Source organism: Falco punctatus (assembly GCF_963210335.1).
Source record: "Falco punctatus genome assembly, chromosome: 9".
Lineage (NCBI taxonomy): Eukaryota > Metazoa > Chordata > Aves > Falconiformes > Falconidae > Falco > Falco punctatus.
Genome location: NC_137589.1, coordinates 16,245,199 through 16,262,135, shown reverse-complemented (window position 1 = coordinate 16,262,135; position 16,937 = coordinate 16,245,199). Strand labels below are relative to the sequence as shown.

Here is a 16,937-nt window from a genome sequence, read left to right as displayed (position 1 = left end):
TCTGCGCTCGTGCTGAGGGGCTAGTCCCTCTGGGCTGCTTACAGTATTCCAGCAAGTAGGAGAGAAGACATCATAAATTGCTCTGAACCGGTGTGTGTGTGTGTGTGTGTATTTCTGATTTTGGTTTTAGCAACACAAAATAGCTCTATATAGCAGACCATACAAATTCTCCTCTAGAAATCAACCTTCTCCCAACCATTTCTATTCCTGCCCTTTTTCTCTGAATTGCAGCAGAATGCTACAAGCATATTTTTTGTGTGACACAAACCCAAAACACAGTCTTAAAACAGTCTTATTACCAACAACCTCTTCAAAGATTGTTTTGGAAATACATTTTGATTTTCCAGTACTTTGTCGCTTCCTAATTCTGTCATATTCTGCTTTTCCTACCACAGCTTTATAAGTCTGCTCACACTCACTTTAATTCTTTGTCTTGCATCCAGTGTTTGTCCGTGATGTAGAGGATAAGGGATTATTCACCAGAACACAGCGGCCCTCACCTGTATCTTTGGACCAAGTTAATAAAGTTATTAAGAAGCTGCTATCCCTTAACACGCAGTCACAGTTTAGAGTGAAAAATAAAAACTGCCTATAAACCAAAAGAACTGTTTAGAAAAACGTAATGTGGAAGGCTGGCTGGAAAGCACATTTTCTTGTTTGCAGGCTTTATTTACTTGTTTATTTATTTTAACTCAGCTGGGAATGAAACTCATACACGTGAGGACTTCCTCCCACTGGGGGAAGCTCAGCAAAGCAGATACTAGTGTCGGTTCTATAACAGCTGATAGCGGCAGGAAGCTGCCATGCCTTTTTTCTAGTCCAAACAGCACACCCAGAACCTGACAGATGGCTCTGCCAACAGCCTGTGCACCTCCAGCCTGGAGGCATGAGCATATTGGGCTGCAGTGCTTGGAGAGCGCTCCAGAGCTTGGGATCTGGGTAGGTCTCAAAGCCAGGCAATCCTGGTTTGGGGAACACCCATACACCGTCAGTGGAAACCATCGCTGAGGAGCCTTCAGCAAGATGAGGAGCACAGCAGGCTCGAGTCGTCTTCCTTCTGTGCCCAGCTTACCTCCCAAATATCCCTGAGAATAGGCAAGTGCTGATTTTCTCTCACCAAGATCCTGCACAACAGGAGGAATCCGTGCCTACCCTCCCCTCTTGCTTTGTATGTCTAGAATAGCCTTCTAGATGTTTCACCTGGTGGAATATCCAGCCATGCTGCCAACGTTTGAGTACGTTCATCAATCATAAAAAATAAACCTGGTTACAAACTCAGCTACATGTGACAATAATGCCAAGCTAATTAGATACTTGATAGAAATTTGCCATATTCTATCACTTTGCTTTGCTTTCGATACCCGATTCTGATCTTCTGCCAGTTTTGCACTGGCACAACTAGTTTGACTTCAGTGGAGGTAATGCTGATTTGCAGCAGCAGGCAATCAGAATAAGGCTCTTTTTTTTCCTTGGCAATGTGTCCCCAGGGAAAGCTTGTCCATCTCCAGCAGCTGTTGCTTTGCTACATCTGTCTAACTTTCCTTTTTAATGTCCATTTTTTCAAGCTTTTTTTAATGTCAATCAGTGTGAGATAACATCATTCAGTTTTCCCTCTTGCAATCAAATCTTAGCAATCACAGCCAGATGTTGTTTTCATTACAACCCCAACCCCTTTTCAATAAAGTTTCAATGTTTAACTATCAAAAGTACTCTTTCCTTTCAATTGCCAGATCTTAATGCTTTCATAATCTATTTCACCCTGACATCCTGTCTGTCTACAAATACGGCATGTTTGATCACCCCTGAATGTTTGCCTTTGTGTTCTTTTCACTTTCTTTTCCTGTTTCTTCTGCAGAGTGTACTTTATCCTCAAACCAGGTCAGTCCAAAATACTACAATGCATTTTTCTGTCTAAAGATATTTAGAGATCATTAGATAGCAGGTGGGGGAGGGCAGGTGGAGACAGATGAAAATTTATCGATTTCAGGATCTGAACTTTAAAGAACTGCTTGATCCTTTTCTTTCAAAATTCTCCACATATTGAGGAGAGAGACAGTTCATATATTCAGCATTATATTCTGTGTCTATAGGGATAAGTTTCTTCACAACCCAACCTGCATTTGATTTTTATGTTATAAAATACAGACAGTTTGGCATCTAAGGAAATGTTTCTGTAAGAGATGAAAAAATAAAATATTTTAGACAAAATCACCACCTCCGCATTGTACATTGCTCAGGGGCTCTTATGTGGCTACATAGTTGTGCTAACAAGAGGATATAATCTTACTCATGGAGGAAAGCTAGAACAGAAGGTTAAATTCCTCACTGCGGAATAAGGGGTTTCACACGCACAGCCAAGGTGCCGTCAGGAATTCAAGTAAGCCTCGAGCAGGCACGGTGAACGAGTAAGCAGAATGAAATTTATCTGAACGATTCCATGAACTCTGTAATCGTTTCTGTCTTGAGTGCAGGCCAGGTTTGCTCTCACCAGTTCTGAAGCAAGGAAAGAAGGAGCCACGGCCAAGCCTTTACCATGGTATGTTTGCCAGCTGATAGCAACTGAACAATGACTACACTTTCCTGAAGGAGCCGCATGGCTCTTAGAAATGTAGGTTAGTGTAATGTGCGTCAGATACAAGAAAGGGGTTTCAGAGCTAATCCTGGATTCAATTTGATTGCAAGATTAATTTCCAAATGGTGCCATATATGAGCAGATCATGGTATGACATTTCCTCAGCAGAATACAGGGGGTCTTATTTAGGCTCCGATCTTGTAATCCAATCAACAGTGGCAGTTCTTATGTCCAAGAGGATAGGCACCCAGTTTCAATGAACTAATGATACAGGCTACATCCATATAGATAAGATCAAAGGACCAGACTTATTCTGAAGGAAATTTATATTCCTTAAAAATAAACCTGAAAAGGATTGAGAATTAGACTTTAATCAGCACTGGGTTTACTCTGTGGTGGTTTCAAGAATCTGGCGTATGAAATCAATAGGAAACGAGGCAATGAAGGTATTTGTCATCATGCACCTCGCCATTACCCACATTATGCCATCTGCTGCCAAAAGGAACGGAGGGTGGTGTACAGCTGCTAAACAAAGAGCAGGCAAGTGTAGAATTCCCTGGTTTACATAAAAGATTTCTCCTAATCTTCTACTGCAGAAAGAAACCCCAACTTGTTAAATGAAAACATAGCTCATGAGTACATCAGTGAACATGATTGAACAGCTAAGTAAATTACTCCACTCTCCTTTTCAAAATTCCATTTCCATTTCAACTTCTGCAGTTGCTTTGCTAAGAGCAATAACATTTAACAAGATTCTTCAGCTCACTTCTGCAATGCAATGTCCTAATTACAGTAAATGCTCTCTGTACTTTACCAGTAGCTTGATAAAATTGATTTGATTTTTCTTTTCATTAGCGAAGGAAACAAAAAAATTAAAGCCATGGTTACAGACAGGTTAGAAACCAGAGGTGCTTTATGCTTAGGAACTGCTATGAAGAAAAAAGAAAAGTTGAAGGGAAAGCGAGGCCTAAAGACATCAGGTTATTTGTTGTTAGCCTAATGGAAACATGTATAACCCACTTATAATACATTTTAGATACATATTATACTTTAGAGCTTTCAGGAAAAATAGATAAAAGTGCTTAATTGCAGCTATTTGGTGCTGAGTACTCACATTTTGATACAGAAAAGACACAATATAAAAACACTGGCTGGCTGTACAGTCAAACATTCTCAGTCCACCGGCTGCAAGGAGTAACTCTAGTTGGTGATCCACCTCTGATGGTGGTTTGTTTAAAACGGTAACATGAGGGCTGCTGGCCAGATTCTTTGCTTTGAAAGATAAAAGGAGCTCAGCAACAATTTCAATAGCACGCAGAACACATTCCACTTGTGCTGTTTCATTTCTGCAGATGTGTCCTTGGGTGCAACGTCTACATCAGCATTTTGTCTAAGAGTGACTGGGACATGCACCTGGGTTCTATGCACTTCCATGTGGCCAGGACAAGATGCCTCGCTTGCTCTCATGTTTACAATGGTGGTTGCTAAACCACCAGGTAAGGTTTCTGATGTAGAGTCTAAGATATGTTTTTAATGTAATGGGTAAACTAAAAAGTCAGAAGAAAAATACTGGCCAGCAGGTGCTGCTGGGAGGGAAGAAAGGGCTTGAGCTACATGTCTTTTGCCTTAGCTCCTGTTCACGACCTGATTACAACACTAAACCTGGTTAAACTGGAATGTTCCCAGTTTCAATGTGAGCCTCAAAAGCCAGATATTTGACAGCCCTGTTTGCCCATACCATCACCAGGCTCAATATTCACTTTTTCAAGTAATGATGATGAACTGGTGGCTTTGTGTTCCCTGTCCCTGATAGCCCCCCACATACTGCAAAGAAAGGAAAGATCCTCCTGGCATTCATGAAAATCACAGACAAGGGAAGGAAAGACTGGCTTCTCAGCAACAGGTAGCTGACAAAAACAAGCAAGGCACTTCATTTCCTCTCTCTCCCTCTTCCCCACCTATTTAGCAGGGTTGAAAACTTTCTCAGCTCAGGGTGCTGCTATTGTGAAAATAAAGTCAATTTATGGTTATGAAGCATTCAGTCACTGCAGTCATGGTGGCCATGTGTTAGATAAGTTCTTTCTGTGAGAAAGTATTATTTATTTTTTTTAATTGTGGAGCCCAAACAACTACTGAGCTGGGAATAAAGAAACAGGATAAGATAATTTCTCCTCTATCACATTTTTGAGTGTTATATTAAGGAGGAAAAAACCCTCACTGAAGTCTAACATATTTGACAAATACGTATTACTCAATTATCTCTATAAGCATTTTCCATTTGGCTTATTTGCTTTACCTTTTAAGATTCAAACTTGCAGACTTTTCTCAAGCACGGCTTGCTCTACAGGGTTACTGTATTTTGTTGGGGAAAAGATTTCAGGTCCTGGTCATATGAGTTCAAGATAAGAAATAGAGCAAGTCTTATATTCCATTCCAGCTTATGATTTGCTATTCACTTAAGCAGGACCAGGTCAAGACTAGTATTTAAAGCTGATATTAATTTCTAATGCAGAAAGATTATTCTAAGGTGGAAATGAAGAAAATACTGAAGTTGGTTTTTTCCTCCTATTTCCGCATTATTGTCTATTGATTAGTCAGAACGAACATGAATTTCATTCATGTATCCAAAGATGTCCAAAATTGTCACAAGTTTACCTGATGTCTATGTCCCTGACAGATACATTATGTACTTTTATTTCTGATGACATTGGAGATGCAACCAAAAAAGTCCTATTGGCCAAACATCTGAGGAGAGTCAGAAGGGTAACTTACCCAGCTAAGCACAGAAATAATTTATGAAGTCTTGTGGGTTTTTTGGTTGTGTTTTATTGTTGTTGGAGTGTGGCAAGTGAACTGGCTGCTGAAAGCTCCCTAAAGACAAAAAAAAAATCTCAGTGTTGGAGTAATCCACCCTAAAGATGTGGGGCATAGAACCTGACCAAGGCAACATCACTGCCACTGGGGTCATAAACTTCTGTAAGAGCAGCAATGTGTGGCATGGTGCAAGGCACTGAAATACTGTCTGTTCTCATCCACCACAGCAGAGCTCTCTTCCCAGCCCACCCTCCTAAAGCTGGTGCCTGGACTGCAGCATTGGGATCCAGGGCGAGCCTCCACTGCTAGAAACAAGAAGCGAGCTCTTGCTCCTTATTCAGCAAGGACACTCTTGCTTCCCCCACTTTCCTGCCTGTGCCACCCCCACCCCACCCCCACCCCCAATACTGCAGCAAGTAAGCCTGCAAGCAGAAAGGGCATCTCAAAGGGCTTTTGCCCTCTCCATCCTATGCAGAAGCATAAGTGTAAAGCAAGGCAACAGGGATTCAGGAATACAGTTTTTTAAGATGAAAACCTTTGGAGACTGCTGCTGTACTGTCTCTGGAGATCTGTTCCTCTTGCTATAGAGAGGAGATAAATATGACCTCATTTCCTATTGAAGCACACAAAACATAAAATAAATATTGCCATATATGCAGAGGATTTCATTTCCTGTAACAGCATCCAGACACCCTCACCAATGTTTACCTCACTCCACCAACTCATTTTTATTCTTGAGTAATGGAGTCAGGTCATCAATTTTACAAGATATTCTCTCAATGAGCTGTCAGATATATGCCAGGATTTCAGGTGGTGTTACTGAGCAATTTGCTGGCCTGCCTAAGCTGCAGTGCATGAAACACACGTTTAGGATAACTAGTTCAGCATGGTGTTCCCTATCCAACGATAGACTGCATTGAACCAAAAGTTTTGGGGTAAGTGAATAAATGTCACATTTCCATGAGCTGTTTTATGTGCTATTGATGACCTTGAGACAAAGGTCATTACAGAAACTTTAGCATACATTCTTATCCTGCACATACACAGCCCCAGTTTTACTTTACACATTTGGGAGGACTTGGTATCTTACTGCTTGTTTCACTGTCCAGAAGGCTCTGCCTGACCTCCCACAACAGCCCCCATCCCTCCTCATCTTCCTTCCAAAGGTACAGGACTGAAACGGCCCCACAGAGTTTGGAGAGAACAGAATTCGAGCAATCGCTTGCACAATTAAAGACTTCAAGGGAAATTGACTGCTTAGTAGTATCCTTACCCCTAGCCCTGCTGCCTAGTTCCTGTTAAAAGATCAAAGGTGAGGGAGCAAGCAGCAGCTTTTGCTGGATCTTGAGGTGAAATGGCAGGCCACAGACCTGAACCACTGCTGCTCTTATCTTCTGTAATCATTCAGCTACTTTGCACCTGCCCTGCCTCTCTGAAAAAATCAAGGAATGTAAAGGAGTGCATTTGGTCCTAAGCTATTACTTTGCTTTAATCCCTTTCCCAAAGAAAATTTGCTTTAACAGTTTGATATGAATACATTTTTTTTTAAAGAATAGATATTAGTAGCTGCCTCCCACAGATAAGACTTCTGAGTTTTAAAGCTCCCTGTTTTCATTCCAATACTTTGATTAAAGGTTTCAAGAGATTCATTTTGGTCATTTTAACTTCTTTTCTCTGGAAAGTGGTAAAGGCTAGAGTGAAGGGGAAAAAAAAAAGAAAAAGCAAAAGGGTCCTGAAGCAGGACTTCCATTCCACTTTTCTGTGTTATATACGTTTAAATTTCAGTCTCCAGAACAAGCTGGGATGGTAGCACACTAGGCAACCCACATCCATCCTGTTTGAGTCTTGAGAGACACAGCCTGAGCATGGGAGATACAAGTCAGTTGAAATTGGTGGAACTGCACTGGTTCAAATCAGGAATGGCCAAGAAGTGGTGGACCTATACAGAAGCTTTTGTCAGACTCGAACTGTTGGTAGGACAACATCAACACCACCACAAAACCCAAAGCCCCCAAAAAACATAAACAGGAGCTATCACTCTGTGGGGACAGATTCAGCACCTTGTCAGGGTAGGGAGAGGAAACAGCAGGTTACTGGGTCAGATGCTGGGATGTGCAAAGGCACAGTGTGTCCAGGATTACCTGCACAGGAACTAAAGACATCTCTAAGTGTGCAAAAAAATGGTGATTCTTGCCATAAATCTACAGAGAGCCCAACTGACAGAATTTTACATGTGGCTTTTTTTTGCTTCTATTCACAGGCTTAAGGGTCAGGTGGCACCTCCCAGTTTTATCTTATTTTTGTGGTATTAGACTTATTTCTGATAATAATCAATTGCGTTTTGCATGTATGCGAGTACATGCTTGAAAGCTTGTCATTAGTAGTGCTGTTTTTAGCAAAGTCAGCCTTCCTACACCAACATAAAAACATATCTTAACAAAAATTGCTATAGAGGAAAAAGCACCTTATTGGAATGAAACTATTTGTTAAAAGTGTTGGAAGTTTTTTTTGCTTAATGTAAGTTGATCCATAATGTTATTTCACATCTTGTGAATAATAGCAAATATATCATGCTCCCCACTAGTGTTGCATTGAGAAATAATAGTTGAAATATTGTTTGTTTGAATTGGATTTAAAGAGTCAATAACAGCAGTTACTACTAAGTTTAATACAAGTGTGGTTTTCCTTTCCTTGATGACAATGTTTGCTTCTTGCAATGAAAAACAGCTTATCATCTAGTTTCACATCAAGTAGATACATAAATAAACCCTGTCCCCAAATGGACATCCACTGTGAAACTTCAAAATTTTGATGCATTTTTTAATTTTTAAAATTCCACAACAAAAGTTTTTCAGACCTGAAATTTTAAAGGAATTGCTTTTTGAGAAATTCAAATGCCACTGCTATACAAAACAAAAACTTATTTTGAGAAGCCTATTATATATAAATTTCTTCTATAACGTCTATCAGTATTTTTTCTTTAACCTCATGACATATATGACAAGTTAAAAGGGCTCAAAAGCTGCTCTTTCCTTCCACAGCAAACAAGTTTGTTACCTAATAGATGGCAAGATAGCCACTACAAATTCATGTCCGCTATTGTATACAGAACACCGGAGGACTTGCATTTAACCTGAAAACCTACTTTAATCACTGCCATTCAAATAGTACCTGAAAAGGTGTCCCTTCATCTGGGAAATGATAAGTGTGTATATTAGTTTTCTGCCTCAACTGCTGTGATTCACTATTCCCTCACATGACAGACACGGTGCCTTTGGCCCAGAGTGTCTCCTGCATCAGTATGCTGCTTTTCTCTTTCGAGAGAGCAAACACAGTACTACAGTAATAATTACCATTTGTGTGGCTGCTGAGGACTGCCACTTCCTTCCAAACACAAAGTTACGGCAGAAAATAAAGATAAAGGCAAAAAGACTGAACAAGGTTAATAGAATTTGTTTGGGGAATGTTTCCATTTAAGCTGGTACGGTACACATCACACAGACACTTTCTTTCCCACTCTCCCCACCACTGCCTACCTCCCTTTCAAGATGTTTCCATTTCAGGTCCTGTTGTTTATGTTTTATATCATTTGCATGATATTGGAACTAAGTCTTTCATTATGTTCTGACTTCGCTGCTGTCACCAGCAGCTGCATAACTCACTGTTTGTTTCATATGTGTAATCAAGTTTTTCACCTCTCTGGTTGCTCTTTTCCTTCCTTCTTCTCCATAAGGATTGTGAGATTTCTTAGTCCAGCAGGGAAAGCAGAATCCATCAGAGCAGAAGGAAAAGGTTAAGGTATTAGGCAAAGCTGCCACCTTAAGCCTGAGGAATTACAGTTCTCCACTGGCAACAGGGCTAACTTGCTTTTGTTAGTGTAACATTGTATTTAGTATTCAACTGAGTCTTTAAATTGGCTTAGCAATAAATACTCCCCATCTACATTTTTATGATGCAAGAGCTATATGATCATCAGAAGGTTTTGATTTTTATCCTGCTAACTTTATAAGGGATTTTTTTCCGCTTTAAATGCTTTCTCTTCATTTTCTCTTAACACTTTCACTGCTAGAGTTTTCCTGGATGTTTTGGTTTAAATAAGCATTTTGTGTGTTAAGTCTTGATGTCTATTTATTTGATTGTTTCCTCTTATGTTGAGTACTGTTTCCAAATGATATTCAGATATTCCAAGGCCTGCATATTTCAGTTTTAGGGCACAGACACAAACCTGTTTTCATTTTGTTTGTTTTGGGGTTTGAAAACTATGTTAAGACTTAGTTTTTTCATGATGGCTTTGATGTTTTGTGGTGGTGTTTTTTTTTTTTTTAAATATCACAGAAGTCCATAAAACTATACCCTAGATGCACGGCACAGAACTTTGGGAAACAGTTTATTGTCTTTTGAACCCTATATCACAACAAATAAAAAGCTCAAGTCCACGAACGTACCCATATACCTCAAATTTTCCTTGTGGGCAAGTGACTGCAGGACCTTAGTTATCTTCCTTGCTCTTATCTCCAAACAAGTCTGTCTCACGTTTTTCCTTGTTTATTTTTCCCCAGCGGTCTCTGGAAGTTGCTGACTGTCCACAGCATGGCTGAGCCAGCCATCATGACCAGGGTCACCAGGGGCTTGCAAGGGAACAGCTGGGGTGCTACAGGCCTGCTTTGAGGTTGCCTTCCTCACACAGCAGCCTAACACCGAGGCAGGCAACGATGGCCTGGAGCTCAAGAGCCATTTGGGCAAACGCAGCAGGGCACAGCTAGAGAACAGCAGCAGCAGTCAGGCTTGGAGTTGCCTTTTGTTGAGGAGGCAACAACTAGAATTACTGCCCAAGCACATTGTAGGCTGGTGCTGGAATCCCTGTGTATCAGTATGCCCTCCTTCATTGCTCCCTTCTCAGTAACATACCGTTGGGACAGACCCCATTGGTTTGACTCGTAGATCTCACACATATCTAAACTTGCAAGATGTGCTTTTCTACAGTTCAAACTACTGTTCTTAGTCAAGACCTCAAAAACTGCTACTAGCGAAGACCTGGCTACTAGCGAAGACCATTGCTCCGGTCTGCACACCGATGCCCTCGCTGCACTGCTCTTTTTCCCACTGTTTCTCTACAAGCCCCCCCATGATTTTGCTCTTTCTTCATAAAGACAGCATAGTTTGTTTCTCAGATTGGAGCTTGTCTGCCAAAACATTCATCCACTGATTTTCTCTGAGAAAACTAACAGCATTTTTATTCCCATCAGAACTGGTCACTCAGTTGATTATGCTGCATAATGAGTGATAGACTGAACCGCACGTCATAACTCGCATTCCCCGGTGACTCAACATAAAGTCTTTCAGTCTCTTTTCAAAGCTTATAGAAAAAACAACCCTAAAAGCTCCACTCCATCAAGGGTCCCTTTAGGCCAAGATGAAAAGCAGATTCACATTTATCAATCCTTGAACAAGAAAACTATCAATCACTGAAAATACTTAATGCAAAACAGTGAAGAATGTTTGCTAAAGGCAAACAGTACTGAGCACAGAGTTACTCAGGAATACAGGGTAAAGTCAAATACTGATTGTCTCTGCAGATATGCGCAACCTAGACATGACACAAAGACACACTGCCCTTTGCCTAAACAAATCAAGATCTATAAATCATGCTGACACTCACCACAGTTTTAACTCTCTCACCTGAGAAATCACAGCATTCTTGCTGTTTATGACTTGCAGGGGTACAGTGGAATAGAGTTTGTCCTTGTGAAATTTAACCATTTCCAGGATGTTTGCAGAGGTCTGTAATGTCAGCAAGCCTTACCATGTTGCTGTAAGGAGTGATGACATATTGCTGCATGGTATGCAGTATATGTTATTGCTGGAACAGAGTACGTGCAATTTTTGCCTCACCAGCCAGCAAAAGGTAGATCTAAGACTGCCTGTTTACATGCAGGAACATATTTTTCTAAAAGAGTTTGCCATATTAACTCTGACTAGCTAATTTTAATGAGACCAATTTGTACTGAAAAATGGATTAATGATATAAGGCAATTACTTAGCACTGCACGTATGCAAGTAAAACAACTTATTTTTCAGGAAGGAAATAGAGTCAGTCACCTCTAACAAGGCCTGGGCACATAACACCATCTCGTTTGTTCTGTGGGGTTCCTAAGATGTCTATTATAATGATATCCAATTTTGGATTTCAGTTACTTTCTGCGTTCAAAGAAACCAGCCTTTTATCAACTACAGTGATCTCTCAGAACAGAAAACACAGTATATTGCTAAAACTACAGCCCACAGACAATTAGCATGAGCTACATTTACTCATTGAGTCATGTACTTCAGTCTCTGCAGTGCCATGGAAGTCTTTGAAATGTGACCTAAGCAACTACAACAGTGTTTCAAAGACCCCCTCAAGTTCCCACAAATTTGGCCATAGTGTTCCTGAGCAATTGACAATCTGTAAGAAACATTCTGTAAAAAATAACTTTTTGATAAATTATCACAGGAAAAAATTGTGAAACAGATTTATTCAGCCCCAAGAAACACTAGCAGGGTAACAAACTGATTTCTTTAAGATTAGTGTGTTGCAACTGATGGACTTCAGTATCTGGGAAGGTATAGGCAAACTTTGGTTGCATCTATTACTACTTTTCTGTGACTTTCCCTGATATCTAACAAGTGACATGACAGCTTTTCTCCTGGTTGGTGAAACATGTGAAAACTTAATGGAACGATGGAAGTCAGAGATCATCAACTTTGGTGAGAATGGGCTAACAGTTATTTGGTAGAGAACAATAAAAAAACCCAGACGTGTTTGTGTAGGTCTAAAACTGATCCAAATACCACTGCAATTTTTGAAATAATTCCAAAGGTTATATTCACAAAATGTTAACATATATATGAATGCTGTCATATACACAATTGCTTGCAAAGCTATCAGGAACATTCCCCACAAATCATTGGAGTACAACATTTTTTCCTTCATACTCACATGCTCTCTGACCAGGCAGAGGAGTTTGCTGTCAGCCCATAACGGTTTGGATCAATCCATCTCAGCAGATTGGGTTGGAGCAGTCTAACATACAGATGGGGCTGTTCTAACATACGCCAACTAGCTCCAGTCTGAATGTACAGCCAGCTAGCTGAGGACCATAACTACCTCTGATCCTGATTACATTCCTATCATGACTTGAAACGGAGGTGCTGGTGTAGTGTCAAGAGAGGCGAGCCCTTTGTCTGCTGGGAAAATACAAGAACACTCTGATCACCACTTGCTGCAAGGTCAGCAGAAACAGAACTGAACAAGAGCAGCATTGGCACGTGAAGTTGATTTCTGAGTATGTGCCCACCAACACTGATGTTGCTTTTTCCCCTGCATAAATCACACACATGAAGAAGGGGAAAACAAAACAAAGCAAAAAAAAAATGCAAAGCACAGCTTTCATTCTAGTACTGCATTTTGAGGCCGGCTTTCAACTACAATTTATTCAATTTCAAATGAGCTATGAGCATAACTCAAATGCAGCTACATGGCAGCACAGTTTAAAAACGAGAAGCCTATAGTAGTCAGAATGTGGGGAATTAGCTTAGTAAAGTGAGAACAGCTGCATTCTTTGGTCTAAGAACTAAAGCAAAGTGAACGTGCATTACAATTGTTGGGGAAATACTTGTTAAGATATTTATTTGTTCTTGCGCTGATTTTGGTGAAGTATCTCATGGCAATATTACAATAGCTTTTGTAGCAGCACTTTCAACCAAGTCCAAATGGAGAAATGCTGAAACTCTTCTCATAAATATGAGAAATATCTACTTTTGTGAAACTTTCTGCCTTGTGTTTATAAGAGAAGGGACTGAACAAGTATCTAGAATGACTAAAACTAAATATTTGATGATTTGTGTAAATATACAGAAGCAGAAAGAGAAGAGTGCTACACAGTGGTCACTTGAATACTTGAATCACTTTATTTTTCCTCATTATTTGCTCCCAACTAGGCCAACAAAATTGCCAAAGGGAATGCCTAGCAGAAGCATTTGAAACATAAGCTCCCTGGTGACCTATATATCCTTATGTGGTTATATGCTCAACTCATGTCAACCACTGCAGCTTCTTTAAAATCAGTGGTGCTATGTTCAACATCTGTCCCAGGGATTTCAGATTTTTTTCTTCTTTTGAGCAGAGCCAGTAGCACCCATTTCTTTCATTATGGTGTGGTAGTAGCTTTAGGTGAGTAAGAGTTACGGTGAGAGTCACCTGTTATTTATGACCAAAGTTATTTATTACTTGCAGCATTGTGCAAATATGAGTGGGATCCAGATCAAAGTAACCAAGGAGATTCTTCTAGGGCTTCAGCGCTGTATCGTACACAAACCAGCTTCATTTTCTAAAGCTGTGCCGTGACAGAGTGAGGTCAATACAGGGAGGGAAAGGCAGAAAACAAGTTTACAGACCCTGAGGGAACTGAAAAGGAAAGGGCAGGCACACAACCACCTTGTACAAACAGCTCATTTAAAAACACAAGTTCAGCTTGTCTTGCGTTCGATAAGGTGTAGGAGAAAATTTTAATCTATCAAAAGTACCTGGCCTTTAAGCTGGGGGATAAGGAAACGTCAGCAAGAGAAACAGCAAAAATTTTCACGCTTTTGAGCAGGATCATCATTAGATGCTCTGTAATTTTCATTGCTGTTCGCTGAAACTATACCTTTGGCCACTTTACCAATCATGAAGGAAATAATCAAGGGGAACTTCTGATAAATATTGCATTTCATGATGCCAACATTTTGTTTTCATCACATTTCCTGAGGGTGTTGCTCGTGACCCACCCACTATACTTATGCATTACATGGCTACCTCTGTACTGACCGCCAGGCTACCGCCGCTGGGCTGTGGTATGCACCTCCATGGTTTGCATGCCTCAAGTCTAAGTTCTCAATAAATATTTTAATTTAGAGTAATTTCTATTACTGTGTTATGAAATAATCAAATATTATGCATATATTATCGAAACACGATAAGCAGCTCATGTAAGCATCATATTTGCCTTCGACTAGTGTTCTTTGTGCAATGTAGGAATTAATCACAAAGGAGCGTTCATTACAGCAGACCTGCTCTGTTAGGTGTTCTCTTTCACACAATGGGGCCTGAAGATACACGGGTGTTTGGACAGAGTGGCATTAGAGAAGAGGAACATGACTTTAGAGGACACGGCTGCTTAAGGCTGACCTCAACTGGTGCCTTGATAGTAACTGCACAGAAATGCCTCATTGCTCTTAATTATCTCTTCAGTCCAGGTTAAGGTCTAAAAAACCACAGAGAGAAGCAGTCCAGCCTACTGCTTTTGCTCCCTAGAAAGGCCCTGCAGACATAACTTCCCTGCCAGCCATCCGTGCTGCTATAGCGCAGCCTCTAGCTGGGCTTCTGCTTGGAAGCCCAGTGCTCCAAACAAGGGGGCACTAAGCTTGCCTCACCAAAAGCTCTCAGTAGGAATTTCCACGGCACCATATCAAGGCTCTTGATTGCAAGATTTAGGACAAAGGCTATTATTGATATTGTTGATTAGGTTCATAGAGCTCTGAGAACATTCCAGGTGCTAGGTAAATTTTAGATGGTAGCTACAAGTTTTCTGCTGCTCCTCTGTTACCTCCGTTTCACTATGAGGGACTAACTAAGCTAAGCAATATTTACTAGCACTATCTGTTCATCAGCAATATAATAAAAACTGTAGTCTTAATTTACAAGTACATTTTTCTCTAGGAAGCTAAAGGGTTATTGGAAAGCGGTTCTTCCTTATAGCTCTGATGGTCAGGGAGCGAGGAGAGTCTTTCCCCCATACCTTCTCCATTTACAGCTCTGAGGCATGTCAAAAATATATAGCTTTTTGGATTCCCCCCACACACACTGGCTGATTTACGATTTTTGGTGTGTTTGTTTTTTTTTTTTTTTTCAACTTTGTGGAATCTTGATTTCTGGCAGTTTTCACAAGCTGCACTTCAGGGTTGTTCCATCCATGTAGTGACTTCATCTCAGAGCAGCCAAGACAAACAGTTCTAGCCATTTCACAGCATTTCATGTATCTCTTGATAATTTCCAGATTTTCCTATATTTCTTATGAATCTAGTAACGTAGTATCATGCATTTTAGCAATCTGCTGTTGACATGTTCTCCAATTTATGTTAAAGCTGCAATGCCTCTGTTTACACAGGACTAAAAGCACTCCTGAATTGGCAAATTTTAAAATCTACTCCAACCCCCAGTTAGTGTAGAAGAAGAAGGCTTCAAACTGCATCATTTATTGAACCATTGATTAGTATCCTACTTCACTAACCTTTTCAGAATGTCTAAGACCCGTGGAAATAGAGGTCTCATGAAAAATGAGAGACTAAAACATCCACTTCAGTTACACACCAGGGGTGTAATACTCCCTCATATATTAATGTATGTATTGAAAAAAACCCAGGACAATTCTGTTTCATAAAGCTGGGACCAATAGATAAGTTTAGGCAATGAAGTTAACAACACTAAATTCTTTTTCAAATGTCAAAGGTCAGTGTTTTCAGATGATGGAAATTACACTATACCCAATACTTGGAAGAATTAATAAAGTTACTGATTTACTCTCCTAGCATTAGGATTTAGGAGTCTGAGTTTAGGGTGCATTTTGGAAAAAGAGAAGAGAAAAAAGCTCAAGGTAAAAATGATGTTCTGTTACATAGTTATGCTCTGAAAGTCTCCAAGACTTAGATAAGTTTGAGAACAGATGCTACCAGCTAAGTAGGACAAAAAATACCCAACTGATACTGAGTACATTACTGTAATTTATGCATTCATAAAACTGATAAACACATTTCTGAAAATCCTTAAAGTAGAAGTAATAATGGAGCTAGTCAGCAATTTACCACTAGCAATTAATCATTCTCACAATATTCACAACATTCAGTTTTGTTCTTGTTATTTGAGGAAGTAATGATTAATTGATAAAAGTTTAGCAAGTGCACTAATAGCAGGTGCTCCTAATTGCAAACTCACAGGGATAATTTGGTCTGACTACTTTATGCTAATTTGTACAGCATTAGTCATAAGTCTATAATTTTACTTTTAGAACAACTTTTTCCTATAGTCACTATAATCTAATTAAGAATTTTAACTAGTTATTTGTATGGGGAACACTGCTGAATTGTAAATGTGAGAGCCTGATTACCATAAAATATTAAAGAAAAGGTCCTTAATATTACGACTTCACTAATTAAAAGCCCTTGTTAATTGGTTTCAGATGTAACTCTGTTTTAAAGTACTTTTATTTATAAAATTCACCCTAATCTCATTTAGTTTGATACCCAATCCCATTGTTCATATCCCTCATCTTTTCTGAACTGAGGTTTCATTTTAGCAGCAAGTACTTCTCTCAGAGGCCGAATAAATCAGTGGAAAAAACTGCATTCAGGTACCTGTTATCCATTTATACAGCTGCTGTGCACCCAGAAGACTCATTGAGGTAAGCGAACTCAGGCTACTGGGTAAACAACTGTTAGCAAACAATTAGACAAACAAGCTCTTGCTTACAACAGC

The 16,937-nt window shown here is 39.9% G+C and overlaps 1 protein-coding gene across 2 annotated transcripts in view; it reads right to left on the bottom strand.

The window, feature by feature from the left end:
* The window catches only part of CABCOCO1 (ciliary associated calcium binding coiled-coil 1), a 207,172-nt gene that overhangs the window by 80,190 nt on the left and 110,045 nt on the right, over positions 1–16,937 (bottom strand). The window contains exon 1 of one of the 2 annotated variants that reach the window (XM_080402737.1): positions 3,687–15,854. The exons of the other annotated variant lie outside the window; for it this stretch is intronic. Within the exon in view, the coding sequence (XP_080258863.1) occupies positions 3,687–3,743 (57 nt within the window). The 5' untranslated portion in view covers positions 3,744–15,854. Of the gene's footprint in view, positions 1–3,686; positions 15,855–16,937 lie in introns of those variants that run through there. 2 annotated transcript variants of the gene reach the window in all.